We start from the raw sequence: 17,427 nt of genomic DNA on the forward strand, positions 1-17,427 counted from the left end.
TTGGCTCCATTGAAAGAATGTGCGAATACAGCGCGACAGTCGATTGGCTGCCGCGGTCGTCACACAAAGCCACGCCCACCTCAACAAATTCTCAACATTGTTCGACGTTGGTGTTGATGAAGTTCTGGGCCTCGAGGTGTGACACGTTGATCACGTGCTCCTTCAGACGATCGACGATTTGCCACGGAGCGTGCTTATTGGCGCACACGATCCACGCCGCTTCTGCAGTCAAAAATAAGAATTTGTGCATGCGTTATATTATACTTTTATACAATTTATAGTTACATAAGCACACATAAATGTAAAAAAGTATTATACACTCACAACCAACCCCCAACCCACCAATAACCGTCCGGACATATTGGGCGGCATGGCCCGCACATCCTTTAGCAGGGCTCCTAGGATGGGATCTTTTGCGGGCCCCTCGGTCAGACTTTTAACGGGCCCGTTCTGTAGTTAATTTACAGCGTAAAAAAGTAAAAAAAAATTATGATAACCGTCCCGGGCCCCATGGCTAGAGCCCTGTCAGCCCCCCCCCCCCCCCATGTGGGGGCCATGTTGGCCGGTATGTGCGGACCCTTTCAAATGAATATATGAGAGGCCTGCGTATCTCTAGAAAAACGTAAAGCGTGGGACACTTTCTCGCCCATAGACCAGTGTTTTTCAAAGAGTGCGTCGCGGCTCCTAGAGCCATCGCTATGTCAGGGGCGTCGCGGCCGAGAGATATTGATTTGTGTGTCTGTGTTAAGACTTTTAATTGGTTCTTTTACACGTTGAAATGCTACCAAACTATTCTAGGGAGCCGCAGGCGAACCATGAATTTCACAAGGGACCGGCGGGTGGCAAAAAGCTTCAGAACTACTGCCATAGACGTAAACCTACGTACTTCTACATTTGCGTAGCAGACTTACCTACCCATGGAGATGTTTAGAGGTCGTGCGTACCCCTTGGAGCCCCGTAGTCAGAAATTTATTTCTGAGGGAGACGACTAATATTTCGGAAGTGTGGGGGGGGGGGATATGTCACTGAGCAACGGGCTTACAACGGTACAAATCTTCGACCATAACATTTCACTCGTAGTTCGAAAAATGCATGGCAGATGGCAGTACCGTAAGAAGAATTACACAAAATCTATTTTCACGTGTTGTTCAACATGTATCAATTCATTAGAAGTTCTGCAGAGGAATATGAACGAAGTGCGTGCGTGGTTTAGTAGTAGTAGTAGTAGCACTTTCAGGGTGGGGGGGGGGGACAGAAATAATGAAAGAAATAGATCTAACTAAGGTATTCCATAAAAATCAGTAATTTTCCGACATTTCGGGCAGGCCTCTCCCCTCCCTCACTATGGCCTTTTCCCCCCCAGAAATATGTATGGGGCGTGTTTACCAATAGAGAAATGCGTAGTAGGCCTTCGTATATTGACGTAATCAAGTTTCTGCACTTGTTTTTATAACATTACCGATTTCCTCAGGCATTGCTGATTGTTTTTCGCGTACCTCTGAATAGCCAGTCACGTACAACTAGGGCAGTGGCTCTGGAATGTTCCCCCCACCGGCGGCTCCCTTGCCGTGACAACGTTAATTCACGGCTCCCAAGAATAGTAAAAAAAAAGAACCACTCTAAAACTGTGAACAGGTACACGTAAATGTCACCAACCCGCCTCGACACCCCTTCACAAAAGCCAGTGATGCCTCTAGGACCTGCGACGCACACATTGAGGACTGTACTGCTGTTAACCTTAAGCGTTTCTGGACCGTTTTTTGCCCGTGGCCCCCTTTGAAGCATGCGAAAAACCCCATCCTAGGGAACCTGCAGCGAAATGTAGGTGGTGAGGCCCAAGTGGGTCCACGTCCTAAGACGGCCCTGGTTTTGTGGGTAGGTTTTGTTGGATTCTGTAAGTGTATAGTCACAAATATAAGAGCTTTATTTCTTCACACCTTAATTTTTCTTCTCGGCTCTCTGCAGCTCTCCAAACCACCAATCATGGCCCCCTTTCTAAATTTTCTTCCGTGGCCCCCCTTGAAGTATCCCAGTACCACTAGGGGGCCATATGGCTTCCGGTTGAGAACCACTGATCTAAGGGACAAGAGGGGAACTATTGCTCTGCAATTTTCAGAGGGAAAATCCGCCGTCGATAATGTACAGGAAAATCACTACGAGCAGAGAGTGACCGAAAGAACGGTTGACCTAACAGGTACGAGCGACTGAGCGAGAGACTGGATGAGCGCGAGTGTGAGACCACTTTGTAACTCGCTCAATTAGTCACTAATGTCCATTCTAGTGAATTTTTCTGTCCGTTTTTCGGACACAGTCTAGATGTCACACCTCGTCATGGCACTAGGAACAATCACTAGGAACTGGGTCCGAGACCGCACCAGCAGGAAACGTCCAAATCAAAGCTGCCGATGTACTGAGATGTTCGGATAATAATTTGCTAGGTACAGTATTTGCATGCATACGTTGCGGTAAATGTGATAAATCCGAATATTATGCATAATCACCGGAATGAATTTCCCTTAATTAAACAGTTTTACCGGTGATTATGAATAGAACTCACAAGCGTCGTCGGTAAATTTAATAAGGTACTAAAAAAATCATCACTTTTGCCGGTGATTATGCCCAAGTGTCGCGTCGTTGGTAAACATAATAAATCGTACTATATGGCACTGCTCATGATAATCCATGCATGTATTGTATCATTACACCGGGGTACGATCGTAGAATTTGTTGTATCGGGATCGGTCCGATTATATTCATCACACATACTAGACTAATTTGGAATTTTTTTCCGTATTCATCAAATTGACCAATTACACTAAAGTATTATGCATAATCACAGATAAAAGGCGATAAATTTCAAGTACTTATCAAGTTTACCAACGACACTCTGTCAAACTATGCATAATCGCCGGTAAAAGCGGTTTTCCAGTATTCATCAAATTTACCAACGACACTCTGTCAAACTATGCATAATCGCCGGTAAAAGCGGTTTTCCAGTATTCATCAAATTTACCAACGACACTCTGTCAAACTATGCATAATCGCCGGTAAAAGCGGTTTTCCAGTATTTATCAAATTTACCAACGACACTCTGTCAAACTATGCATAATCGCCGGTAAAAGCGGTTTTCCAGTATTTATCAAATTTACCAACGACGCTTGAGTATTATGCATAATCGCCGGTAAAAAAAGCGATGAATTTATCAAACATATCAAGACGATAGGTAAGTGTATATGCGTAATAACCGCTTTATATTTACATTTCCCCGTGGATAGGAGGAACCTGCCGATCGCCCATATACTTACTCATAATCTTGGTGCTCTGGTCGGTCTCGGTACAGTCCCATATTGCCATGCACCGGTTATCGGTATCGTATTCGAGGATCATGAAGTTCGTCGGGAAATTTTCTCCTGTGGGCGGAATCGAGACAAAACTGCGGTTATTGTGATCAGTTAACGGAGCCTCTCGAGTTAATTGTGAAAAGATAATAATAACATCTCTACTTGCCCATTTTGACGTGTAACGGCTGGTTGTTTTCCACATCGACGTCACCAATCAGACGCGTCTCCTCGACTTCGTAATCGTCCATCCTAATGAACAAACAAATGATAAGAAATCACGTATAAAGAGCGGACAGAAATAATATAAACGCGTGCGTCGGACATAATAAGAAAACGGAACTGTTTTCGAAATAGGGCTTCGTGAAATCCCAGGATGACTCGACATCCGCCATCTTTGAATGAAATGCGACGTCAGCGTCATCGCTGCGACCGATCGCTGTTTCCGCCCCGTCCTGCTGTTTTTTAACGATTAGAAGTCACTTTTAACAAAAAAAAAAAACCTTGTTTCGCCCAATCCAGGACAGGGGAGTAGCGGGGAGGGGAGGACTTGGGAAGGGGGGTCAGGTCCATCCCCCCCCGCTCCCCGAAACGAAATTTCCGGCTACGCCCCTGCTCCAGGGTGGAGGACGATGAGTTCGCCCGCCTCTCTAGACACCTTTTAACACGAAACTGGTTTTTGCTTTGAATCAGGAAATTTTCTCTCTGAAAACATCTTACGGCAGCGGTTCTCAACCGGTGCTCCGCGGAGCCTTTGGGGCTCCTTGTGCACTCTCTAAGGGCTCTAAATTTAAAAAAAAACCGATTATATTTTTAAATAGTAAAAATAAATCAGTAATTAAAAAAATTTTCCCACGGGCTCCGCCATTGAATTTTTTGTACTAAAAAGGGCTCCGCGAATCAAAAAGGTTGAGAACCGCTGCCTTATGGGATGGCGGAGATACATACGGCAACTAATGACAGCTTCCACAACAGCCAAGCTTTAATTACAATAAGGTAGGGGGAGAACCAGCGGCAGGAAGATCTGTGTCCAGTGGCTGCCCGTCCTCCCCACGCTACAATATTACATGCTTGAAAGCCAAGAAAAAAAGATCCGACTTACATCTCTTCGAATTGGAAGTCGACCCTCATTTCGGAGCTGTACTTCCTCCTGGTGTCGAAGATCATCGTGACGCAATCCTGGTCGTAGGGCTGCACGTTGTCCGTGTGGCTGTACACGTACCAATGCTGCATGAGCTGAAAACGGTCAATTGAAATCAATGACGTGCGGCACGAAATCTGTACAGATAAGATAGCATGGCCCTGACTGACTCATCACTGCCGAGCCGAAACCGCTGAAGCTATAAAAATGATATTCGGCCAGTAGTTTTGTTTTGTAGCATAGAGACTCACTAACGGGGGGTTCAAAAGTTATATGGGCAATCATCGCTGAGCACAAACCGCTGAAGCTTTAATAATATAGTTCATATATACAGAGGGTGATTCAGAAGAGATGGGGAAATCTTTAAGAGATGGCAGTACACACCAATACAAGCAATTGTCGTCAGTGAATGCATGGGTCTGACATGAAACGAAAACGCGCGTTTCGAAACGGCCGCTCCGCAAACGTTAAAACGGCATCCCTGTTGGAATTTATCGGGAGAAAAAGAACACCACAATGCGTGCAAATGTGACATGGGGGGGGGGGGGGGAGGAAGAAGAAGGAAACAGTATGCAAATCTGCGTCGCAGTGAATAAAAGGCGCGGATGCCAGCCCTGTGAAGTTATTCCACTGCGCAACCGCGTTCTAACAGTCCTACCGTACGGTATAATGGCGTAATTCAGTAATACTGAAAAAGCAGACATTTCATTTGCGAAGCTGCAAACGGAAGTACCACAGAGGCAGCACGAATGTACGGTGAGCGTTTTCTCCACAGGGGTTGCCCAATCCCGAAAACATTTGCCGTTCGCATCGGCAGCTGTGCGAAACGGGATCCGTTCTTGCTTCCCGGTGATGATGCACTGTGACGCAGATTTGCATACGGTTCCCTTCTCCTTCCACAGTTTACATTTGCATTCACGTGGTGTTCCTTTTCTCCCGATAAATTCCAATAGGGATGCCGTTTTAACGTTCGCGGAGCGGCCGTTTCGAAACGCGCGTTTGCGTTTCATGTTTAGACCATGCATTCTTTGATGACAATTGTTTGTATTGGCGTGTGTGTGCAAACCCAAAGAGGTCTGAGGAATTCAAATGTTATATGAAGGAATCATCGCTGAGCAATTTTCAGATCACCAAATCCGCGCGAGCGAACCCGCTGGCAACATCAAGTAAAGAATAATCGGAGAAAACACTTTCTATGGGAAAAATAACCAACATATTATATAAGAGCTTCACCTCGTCCGGTTTCATCTTGATGAACTGCTTGTCGCATTTCCCGTTGACCTTCAGAGGTGGAGCCGAATCCGCATCGGGTACCAGGAGGCAGCAGACCAGGGCGAACGTGGTTAGTGACGGCATCATTGCAAATCTGTAGCAATGCAGAGATGATGGAGTTGCCACTCGGAAATCCAACAGCTGAATGGAATAAAGACACGAAAGAAAGGAAGTTCGGCGGCGAAACAAAAACCTTTAGTGTGATTTTCCTCCTATTTCGCAATTGAGCGTCACCCGTGCTTGAGTGATCAGCGTGTTTGCCTAGACATTGCGTGCTAGTCCCATTCTTTTGTGTGTGTGAAAGCCAGGTATCATGGAGACACATTGGCAATTTTGAATTGGGGGGATATGTTTTTGGAAATTCAGAGACACACTGATCTATCTACCAAAGGTTCCATTGAACACTCAACTACTTTGACGGACATTTCTTTAAGTTCTACAATAACCAAGTCACTAGTTTGGCGATGTTCGGCCAAGATCGGGTAGTTCCCCGGCAATCGTATGGGACGCAGGAGTGCCTACGGCTCCCCTCTCGCAGCGGGGTCGATTCTCGGGTTCGCCGCGCTCGGTTTGGGTAACCGAGGCACCGAAGTGATCATTTACCCTCGGCTAGTCCCGAATTATCGGATCCAAAGCGAAATTAAGCTCATTGATACCCCTTTACGAATCAACATCTAGTAAAGAATAATTGGAGAAAAATTTCTATGGAAGTAACCAACACATTAAAAGAGCTTCACCTCGGATCCCTTACATAAGTGAATACAGACGCCTCGTACGGGTGGGCGTGTATATCTCCGCCCATGCCGCCATTTCAATTTTTTTCACTGAACGGGGAGGAGCGATCAGGGCCGGCGCCTAGGGCAAATATTTTTTTTATGACAGATTTGTTATGACGGTGTTTTCACTTTGGCAAGTTTTTGCACATCGAAATCATTTTGACGATGGAAAAGTGAGAGTTCTCTCATAAATAAGCGCAATTAAATGCAAATAGACCTACTTCTGAAATGCTCTATTCAACTTTCTGCTATTCTTCGCACAATTCTCAATACAGTTCCTTGCCTGGATTTCCAAAAAGTGCCAGACTACATGTTTTCTAGTTGCATCCATCCTTCGGGAAGGTTCAAAATCCCATAAGTGATGGGAACTTGGGTGTATCTGGTTCAGGTCTCTACAGAAGCTGGTTTCTGAAAAACTAGATTCCTTCTCTTTATCAACAACTTTCCAGTTGACTTTCCCTTTGGCCGAATACCACGGCAAGTTTTGGTTCCTTGTTCATCTTCCGACCAAGACCAAACTAGGGATAGGTGGTGCTGTTTCGGCTCAGGAATGTTTTGACTGCTTTTTTTTTGTATACCAGTGGCGCACCAAAGCGTGCACCGCGTCCCCTAGGGATGTCGCGGTGAGCTTGTGATAATTCATACGCGCCATCGCACAGTGGTGGTCGGCTGAGGTTGGTTTTCTGTGGTTCCCAACTTCAAGGCGCGAATGCGAGCCGATATCTCCCCCTTTAAAAAGACTCGCCACAGTGAGGAAGACCTACAAACAGTACAAATGTAATTCAATCATAACACATCACTCACTTCTGAAATATAGATGGCAGCACTGAAAAATCAAACGCAACAACACACACACACAGTTACACTTCCGGCACAACTCACTAGGTAGTAAATCGCCCATAGTGATGGTGGTAGACCCGAATTATGCTCGGTTTGAAAAAAAAAGATATTCATATGCGCCAGTTCGTTGCTTTGTAGGGGTGTTCTTTGTTAGATTGGAGAAACCGTGAGTCACCCAGACTGCTCTAGGGAGCCGTGGGGGAACGTTGCAAGGAAACCACGGGGGCAGGAAATTTTGGGAGCCACTGGTGTATACTCGTATCTGTTCTCCTGCAGTCTGATCGGAGTCGCCTGACACATACGAGCGCGGCCTCCTCGCGAACAAGGTGCCATAAAAAGCTTGTCATTTTCCTGCAGCGGTCTTTACACGATGCTTTCAAAATTACTATAATTTTCTAGTTTTGACCCGATCATTGTGTAATTTGACAGAGCCCGGAATATCGACAGAAACGTCGACACTATATTTGCGTGCCAAGTTTGTCTCCGACGAAGAATACGTTGAATCGATGGTTATTCTGTTTCCGTTACAGGATTAGACCCCGTGCTTCTCAAAAGTGCGCACCGCCAATCTTTGTCAGGGACATCGCGGCGTGCGGTTGACATTGAAGGTCAACCGCGGTGTGCTTTGAAGAGTGGCTCTTTATTAAGAGAACCTCTGCTTTGAATTTACGTAATTTTGATGCTATTTATCGATTCAGTCGTCTATGTACAGCGGAACTTCGGTTATAACGAGCAAAAATTTTGAACGCAATTTGACTCGTTTAACGAGCGATTGTTCGCATTACGAGCACAAATTTTGCGCTTTTTTAAATTTACTTTCACGTTATCATAACGGAGCTGATGGTTTTTTTGCTTTCGCCCACACACGTGTTATGGAATTTAGGGTAATATTCTACCCTCCACCGTCTCCGGTAAGCGTGCCTCACTCGGAAAATTAACACACGTGAGAGTGTGAGTATTTACGACACGAAACTAGGCGTAGAATTGTAGCCATGCATATGTGAGCTTGAAGGCTTTTTTAAATTCTACTTTGAGAAAACTCCTCTGGGCCGATTGCATTATTGAACGTGACTTTGAGAGGCTAGCTCATGAACAAGAGCCACTACTTGTGGAAGAGATTTTGCGCTTGTGGAACACCATGGACTGGAGGTGCATGAGGATGGCATTCAAGAACTAGTGTCTAGAAGTTGACGGTAGATGGATCTTTATTGCGCGCATCAGCAAGAGTTCACGGTATATCGTGTGAGGAAGAGAGAAGTAAGGAATCCCTCACATAAAATGAGATTATGGAGATGTGTAGAACGTGGGAATCTGTGCAAAACTCTCTGTAGAAAAGAACCACCAAAATAAAGCTGTAGCAAAATGTGCAATCTCTCCAACTGACACTGCAATTTACCATTGCCCAGAAATCCTAAAAAAAAGAGGCAAAAGCAAGTGTCATTGGATAAGGTTCGCTTTGAAAGAATAAGTTTGCAAACGGCGAGTCTGTAAGCAGGGCCGTCTTAAGAGCATCATGGGGCCCCCCCGGGCCAAGTGGCTTTTCTGAGGCCCTACCAGGTGAATTCTAGAAAATTTCAACCGAATCTCATTTTCGTGAGGGCCCCCCCGGTCCGTGCCCGGGTGGGCCCATGCGTTAAGACGGCACTGTCTGTAAGTAAGTCGTCCTCTCGTCGTTTAGAGCAGTGGTTCTCAACCTGGGGCCATATGCCCCCCCCCCCTTGCGGTCCTGGGATATTCTAGGGGGGCCACAGGAGAAAATCAGAAGAAAGGTGATCCACGACAGGTGGTGAAGGGAGTCATAGAGAGCTGTGAAGAGAAAAGCTTGAAAAGTGAAACATAGTTGAAAAATGTTACTACTTTCAGAATTCATCAGATCCGTCCATAGAACCAGGGGCATCTTAACCCTTGGGGTCTATGTGGACATGACCAGGGTCTTTATAATGGAGGGAGAGGGACTGCACTATATGGGATCTGGTACTATATGATTTTTCATATGTAAGAACAGCTTACATGTGAAAATCATAGTACCAGCTTAGTTCCTCAAAGGAACATGGACGAGGTGAGTGTCTGGTTCATATACTCACTGGTCCTTCATCATAATGATCATTTAAACGTGGCTAGACTGTCCACTTAGGCGATTTGGGAGCGTGGTATACAAGTGATCTGAGAAATATGCCACTGGCCCGTTAAGTGATCTGGAAATGGGTAATCAGAAAGCGTACCGCGGGTTGTTTAAATAGTATATAAGTCTGCCCCAAGACACTAAATGGATCTGGAAATGTGCTGTGCACAGTTTAAGTGATCTGAAAATATACCACAGGCCACATACAGTCTTTACGAACACGAGTAATATTGCGTTCAACGCCAGTGGAATAAATTCAAACAAGTTCTGTGTTTCCTTTTTTCCCCATCGCGAAACTTTATATAGTAACCCTATCACCTAAAGTTGTGTTTTCTTTCCATACTCCTGTTAATGTATCGTTCTACTATATGCATGAAAGAGCAAAAGAGAACACGTAGGGTGAAAAGACGACCAAAAAAACTCTTACGTATATTATACTTTTTCCCCATTTTTCTAGCGTGCGGTTAGAACGAGGTTGGTTATCAGATTTATCGCCGATTCATCGGATAGAGGTATCCAAATTTGTTGCTAAAAGCTTGTAGGTGAAGCGGTTAAATGATCCGAAAAGGTGCCGCACGGTCCATTCCATCTAAGTAGCTTTTTCAGTCTGTCGTGGGCCCAACTTGAGTAGTCGGCCAACAATCCAACCTAATAAATACTTCATGAATTTGAATTTCTTATGAGTTTTGTGTAGAAATGCGGAAAATTTTAAAGCGAAAGCGGTAATTTGATGAAATTGCAACCACAGTCCCTCGACATCCAGTGGAAGGGCGGTGAACCACACACTCGCTGTTCAAACAATACTTGCATGAATAAATAGCGATTTTTTTTTTCAAAATTGCGTTCGAGAACGCGGGCCGCCAAATTCGGCCCGTGGGACGATATGGGATAACCATTTAGGGATTATAGCGTTTTCATTTGTTAGTTCAGGCAAAAAAAACGAGCTCCACCATCGACGTGGCCAACAATATATCAGCAGTGGCGTATTTACGGGGCATTAGCGGGTTATAGCCCAGGGCGGCGAATTTTAGGAATAAGTGGCTATGAAAATTTGGCTACATAATGGGCGAATGGCGGCAAAACATAAAACCACGAATCCGCTTCTGCCCAGAGAGCAAGTCAGTGAGGGATCTGGAGAGTTTGCAAGCGCACGTAAGTGAGCAAAAGAGTGACTTTGAGAGTGCGCAAGCATGTGAATGACACAAGATGTATGCGTGTGCAATCAAATGTGAATAGGCAACAGAGTAAGCAAACGCTCGAGTGATCAAAAGAATATGAAAGCACGAGAGAGACCAAAAAGCCCCGTTCACATGGGAAACAGAAAAAGCGGGTTTAAAACCCGTTTCGGGAATTGCCACCAATGACTGCTCTCCATTTCTCTCCTTACGAAGGGAAAAAGTCGTCATGCGGGTGTTAGAACTCCCAATGCTACTACCGCAATGTATACGAGCGACCCAAAGGACTCGGAGCGCAAGCATATTTACAGGCGGGGGAGAGCGGATTATAGCGCAGGGTAGCGAATTCAAACGTGTTCAAGAGAATTAAACTAGAAGGGGAGCGGCAAAACCGTAAATACGCCTCTGATCATCGAACATTTAACGTGAACAGGTGACACCCGTGACGAGGAAGTTTCGATTAGAAAGCTTTTCTATTTTTTTTTCCCCCGACGCTAGATAGCTTTCCGTCGTGATATAATAGCTATTATTGCGTTAATGTTATAATTATGTACATAATCGCACGTCCTTTATAATATACGAGAACTCATTTTTCCCCCATTTATTATATCACGAATCGCATGCTGTTTGCGTTTCTCGAAATTTGATCACGCGACAAATATTCCATCATGCTTTCGGTGCAATAAATACAGTATAATCACGAATGCATTTGTTCAATACACGTAATTCACGAACATGTTTCTCAAAACAAGGACCAGTGAAATGTCCGAAACAATTCAGACTTGTGTGTCCCGTTTTACGGGACATTCCCGTAATATGTGTAGTTCCGATTGGTTTTTTTCAACGGTATTTATTTGCAATATTTACAAAAAGTCGTGAATGCACATAATATAAACAGTAGAGGCTCTCGATAACGGACCCCCATGCGACCAAAAATTTTGCCCACTACGATTTAGTGGAACCTCGTCTGTACGATTATTATACAACGTTTGGCTTCGGTCGCAATCGGTTCTTATGAATTTTGATGTTAAAATGTGTATATATTAATTCTCAACTGGCGTGGTGGGGTCATTTTGACCCCCACGCATTGCTCAAGATGCCACTCCCTTGAGAAAGAAATGCATCCGGTGCATATTGTTATCAGTATCTTTAAAGCTAGTTGTTTACACGTGTTTGACAAAGCTCAGGGCGTTGGTTGTGAGAGTTTACGAGAGGTTGTTTCATTCGTCAAAGCTTCAGTTCCACCATTTGCGCAAGACATTTTTTTTGTCTGACGGCAGTATAGTGTCGAGATAGAAACCCCGTTTCGGAAGAGCGCCAGTTTTCTCGATAATAGATTCGAGTTAATGGTGAAACGTGCTATTCGAGGTGAGCATGAAGTAAGTGAACTGTACGTAAGTTCAATGGGATCATTTCATAGTGTTGCTTAGAAGTATTGGGTTTCCGACTTGAAATATGACCAATTTTGGTGCTTGTGAAAATATACTATACACCTGCGATTATCTGTAAGTCCCAAATAAAGTTGGAAATTTGTATAATATACACCCCCACATAACTTTTCTTCATCAAACCAATTATTTTTATCCGTTACATACGTGCCCTGCACGTATTCTGCAATAAAAATTGAATTAAAGTAAATGTGAAGAGACAATAACCTAAAAGCCAAGGGTGTAGCGGGGGACTTGTAGGTTCAGTCCCCGAAATGTGAGAAAATGACCGAAAAAAGATGGCTACTTTGGTTTCCCTCCCTGGACCACAGTTATGATCATTTTACGGCCGTATTCACCAACACAGTTTCAACTGCAATTGAAAGGATTGAAGATCGAAACGGATTGGTTAAATTGAGGATTTTAACCAATCGCTAATCCTTTAAAAACCTGCGATTGTAGTTTAAACTGTGTTGGTGAACACGGCCGTTAATCAAATACAGTAGAACCTCTCGATTACGTACACCCATGGACCGAAAATTTTGTACGCCAACAGGAAAGTACGATATAGAGTGGGACCTCGTTTATACGACGTTCGACTTACATATTTTAAAGTTAAAGATATGTGTTACTGTAAAAGCCGACACACCAGTGGTTACGCATAATCGCCTCGATAAAGTTTGATTAAATTTCGCTACATTTATCATTTTTACCGGCAATTATGCACAATTCCCTAATAAAGTTGGAAAATCTGATATAGAAAATTTAGAACCTTTCTTCTCTCATTAAACCAATTTTTTTTCCCCCGTACATGTGTGCACTACTAGCATATTTTGCAATACAAATTAAAAGTTGGCTTTCTCTTCACAAACAAAAACCAACAGTACCATTCGAATTCATCATCCTGGACCATAATGTTCAGTTAATTTATAAATTAACTGAGCATTGTTTCAGTTAAGTAAGAAATTGACGATGTCACATTTGCCAACACGAGCTTGGGGTTAAACACAATCAGATGAATGTGATAAATTCTTAACGACTAAACATTAGAGCGGGGCCCTTTCTGTAGTTAATTTATAGCGTAAAAAGCAAAAAATGATGAGAACTGTCTCGACAACGCGCATTAGAGTTTGCTGTTCGCTAATGGGGAATGAAATACATTAAGCCCTATTCCACGGGAATGGAGGAGCGTCCGTTAGGTTCCACCAGGGCCGGATTAAGTACGTGCTTAGGACACCACGAAAAGGTATCTACTTTTTTCCCTGGCATCAACCATTCGGTAGAAAATCCTGTTGGAAATTAAATTATCTTGAAATTCCTCTGACACAAGATGAAAGGCATATGCTGTGGCCGCAGCAACAATATTGAAATCTCAAATCCAGAGAAAATAGAGCAAACAAGAGTTCACGTTTTAAAGCAGTTTTTGAAAGATGTCGCAAAAATTCCATAAAATAGAGCTCAGAGTTATTTTTTATCATACACTCCAGAGGCTTACGCAGGTAAGGGCTGTTAGGAGATTCCCCCTCCCCCAAAAGACTACTAAACCAGACATGCGCGCGCACACCTCGTCCATATTCCTCTGCAGAACTTCTAACGAATTGGTACATGTTGAAATTGTGTATAGTGAAGTTTGTTTCCGTGTAGTGCTGCCATCGCTGCACTGAGTTTCTCTCATCTCAGTGAGAGTAATGAATGTACCGTTGCCCGGCTGTTGCTCGCATTCGCGCCTCGAAGTTAGAAAACCAACTTCAAAACCAACCTAATGCGTGTCCGGACGATTCTATGCGCTGAGACGGTACTGAGTAGGCAAAGATTTAATAGAATGAGGACGAACTTGAATATATATACTAGCTATAATACCCGGGTTTTCTTCAATGGGGCTTTTTGGATCACGTGATATCTCCCTCTTTCTTTGAGGGACATGCAAACCGTGTCTAAGTTAACCAATATGGCGACTTCCTGCGCCACTCATGAAATAAAGGGGGAAAAAAAAATCTAGATTTAAAGAAACATAGAAATGAATACTTTTTTTTTAGGGACTGCTAGGAACTTCAAGGTATCCATCTGCCTGTTTAAGCTTACAAAAATGCTTAGTTAAAGCTGTGGAATTTCTGTGATGTACTTTACGGGCCCATAATTTTAATACAACCTAAACTATATGAATTTATGCATGCAGTTGAATATTACAAGACAATACGGAGACATTAATCTTCATGCTTGAGAAGATATAAATAAAAAGTAGAAATCAATATATTATTGCATGGATATCCAACCTAAAAGTACGGCCAATTATTTTATAATCTCCTGGACTTCGTATATCTCTAAGCGAACTCAATATTTCAAAAATCGAGAATTCAATACAATTTTTGAAATTATTGATGTGACAGAAAATCCCACCAAATTTTCGCATTTCTACAGTAAAATCGGCAATTTTAACACTGGTTTCTATGAGGATCACCCTTTTCCTGACCCTCAAAGCGATGCTGATGTCTATTCAAAAAACCTCATTACTGGGAGTATTGAAAATGTGGCAAACCATTATTATATATATATACTGGCAGTGTTAAAGTGACAAACCATTGTAAAGGCATAAAAAAACGTCTGAAACGCATTGCTAGGGAACCACGGTAACCAAAGTAAACGTTCGGAAAGCGATTGTTGATGCCCAACAGTTTTTTTCGCCCGTTTGGGGCACTTGCCCTGTTCTGACGAAATTTTAAAGTAGCCTATCGTTCAAGTCGGGTCTCATTTGGTATATATGCAAAATTTGGCGACGATCGATCTAAAATTGTAGATTTGTATAGAGTACACACACACAGAAAATCAATTATATATATATATAGATACAGAACGTGCAAAATCTTTATGGATAAGATCGACTGTGCGTGGTTTGATTCACTGTAGAAGCATAAACGAAATCTAGACACTATCAGAACCAAAAATACGGTATCTGTGGATAATATTCATAATAGATCATAGTGTGTTTCCAAACTTCATTTCATCGCCCCCAACTCAAGTGAACCAATAGTATCCTGTATTAAATCCATAGCTTCTATCGTCCTCTGGATCAGTTTCCCAAAGTGGGCGATAGACGCTACGAATTTAATATACATTGGATTCACTTGGGGGGAGATAATGAGCAATTAAATTTTTTGAAAGGGGGTGATGGAATGAAAAGTTTGGGGAATTATGCCCTGGACCATTACGTCACCCACTTTGGGAAAGTCTGGACTAGAATAAAAGGCAATGTCTTTCTCTCGAAAACATGAAATAAAAATTCCAAAATGTACTTTTTGGAAAAATTCAAAAACAGTGATAGTAACGTCGACTTGCGTTCTTTTAGCTTGCTCATGTTCCAACAAATAAAAATTCTAATAAATTTTACATGTTCTTGTTACGAGAAATATCGAATAAGAAATTTTAATGGAATAAATAGAATGTGTAAACTTACAATGCAACTCATTTGCAAGCCAAAATTACGCCAAGCACCGAAACAAAAATTTGCAGAATAGAGCTTGATGCCTCAAAACGAAGTACAAGCAGATGAGTTATGTGGCATTGATTTTTGACGACGTTATCAAAGAATTTGCAAAACTAGAAAAAGCGAGACGGGGGTAGGCTCCAGCCCCGGGCCGAGAGATTTTCACCATATATGTAGTTTTTTACGCTTTAAGTTCATCATAAAGGGATGTGGGGACCTTTCAAATATTCTGCCTTAGACATATTTACTTCAATATAAAGTTTCATCCGTGCTTTTTCAGGTGAATGTGTGTCTTAAGGGGTCTCGCTACTCTTCCGACTTGAAAGTCGAATTTTCGAAAAAATATTTCATTCGACTGCAAACAAAATACTAAAGATTTTGTGTCAATCTGTTAGTTTGTTCGATCATTAAAGAGATACTGGATTACAGTTGTAAACGTATACTAGAAAAAATACTTTGCAATCTGAGAACTACTGCCCCAAAAATTCTGAATTTTTGCAGAAAAGTTTAGTCGATATGTGTTAGAAGAATAGACCTCGGATTTAGCAATTGTGACTAATGGGAAGTATTTTTCAAAAATGTTGAATTTTTCGATTTTTGAAATTTATATATATTTTTTTTCAAGCTTTAAATATTCATAAAATTCTAACGAATAGTCAGATATCAAAGCCAGAGGGGTCTATTCTAACACATATCGACTAAACTTTTCTGCAAAAGAAATTTCAGAATTTTTTGGGGGGGGGGCAGTAGTTTTCTTTAAATCTTACGGACGAGCTCGAAACTGCAATCTGGGAAAATTGCGTTCAGTGTTTTTTTTTTTTCTAGCAGTAGACGTTTACACTATATTCCAGTATTCCTTTAATTATGAAAGAAAAACTAAACGATTGACACGAAATTTTTAGTATTTTATTTGCAATCGAATGAAATATTTTTGAAAATTCGACTTTCACGTCGAAAGAGTAGCAAGACCCCTTAAATAATTTGACGATACTAGGTGCATTCGCAAAAAGTGCGAAACTACGAAAACGAAATAATTTAAACGCCAAGATCTCAAGTATATAGTACATATCGGTGATTTCGATATCTGCGTGTAGATTTGATTTTAAAACATCTTGTCTGGGCACCAGGCTCGCGGTCCGCTTCCGTAACGAAATTGTTTTAAGCTACATCTTGTACGGTACGGAATGCATATAAATAACATCAGTATCGTCAGTTATTTCTGACAAATCTTATACTAATTTGTCATTACCACCTGCGAAATTTCATATCACAAAGAACGTATTCACGTCAAAACTTGCGGTCGTTTTGTCTACCCCCAAAATTTTATTTCAATCGATTCAATAATGAGGGGCACCGAATTACTTCGCCTTCAAACGTCTTAATCCAGGCTTAGGTTCCTGTATTATGACGAAAACTAAACAAATTCATCCCACGTTTGCCAAATTTAACGAATTGTTCTAAATTTTAATTACGATTGATAATTATGGGAATGATAAGGGTTTGAAGACAATTAGCGATATTCCCGTATTTTATGGATTATTTAATTGTTTACTGCGCGATTTGTAACAGCTCTATTTCCATACCTTCAGTAATTTTGGCTGCAATTAGCAAATATTTCAAGGAATGAAATCGCATCCCGTATCGCAATTTCCTGCATTCTCTTTGATTATGAAATGAGTTTTATACATATATGAACTCGTATGGTAATGTCGAATACAACGGGTGTGTATTTTTTAAGTCTGCCTGTGAACCATCGTTACTATATAAACTGAAGGGCCAAAAAAACTGGTACAGGCATACGTATGCAAATAAAGAGATATGGAACCAATCAGAGTACGCGCTGCCGTCGGCAACG

At 42.3% G+C, this 17,427-nt stretch overlaps 1 protein-coding gene across 1 annotated transcript; it reads right to left on the reverse strand.

The window, feature by feature from the left end:
* LOC149068032 (uncharacterized) lies at nucleotides 1-5,879 on the reverse strand. The gene is made up of 5 exons (XM_089251710.1): nucleotides 5,713-5,879; nucleotides 4,441-4,574; nucleotides 3,508-3,590; nucleotides 3,306-3,410; nucleotides 1-222 (listed from the first exon to the last, which is right to left on the reverse strand). The coding sequence occupies exons 1-5, from the start codon at nucleotides 5,836-5,838 to the stop codon at nucleotides 92-94; spliced, it is 579 nt and encodes a 192-aa protein (XP_089107836.1). The 5' UTR covers nucleotides 5,839-5,879; the 3' UTR covers nucleotides 1-91.
* Between the last annotated feature and the right edge of the window lie 11,548 nt (nucleotides 5,880-17,427).

Source organism: Pholcus phalangioides, unplaced genomic scaffold (genome assembly GCF_987345545.1).
Source record: "Pholcus phalangioides strain wild (caught in Gottingen) unplaced genomic scaffold, Ppha-v1.0 ptg000027l_1, whole genome shotgun sequence".
NCBI classification, from domain to species: Eukaryota; Metazoa; Arthropoda; class Arachnida; order Araneae; family Pholcidae; genus Pholcus; species Pholcus phalangioides.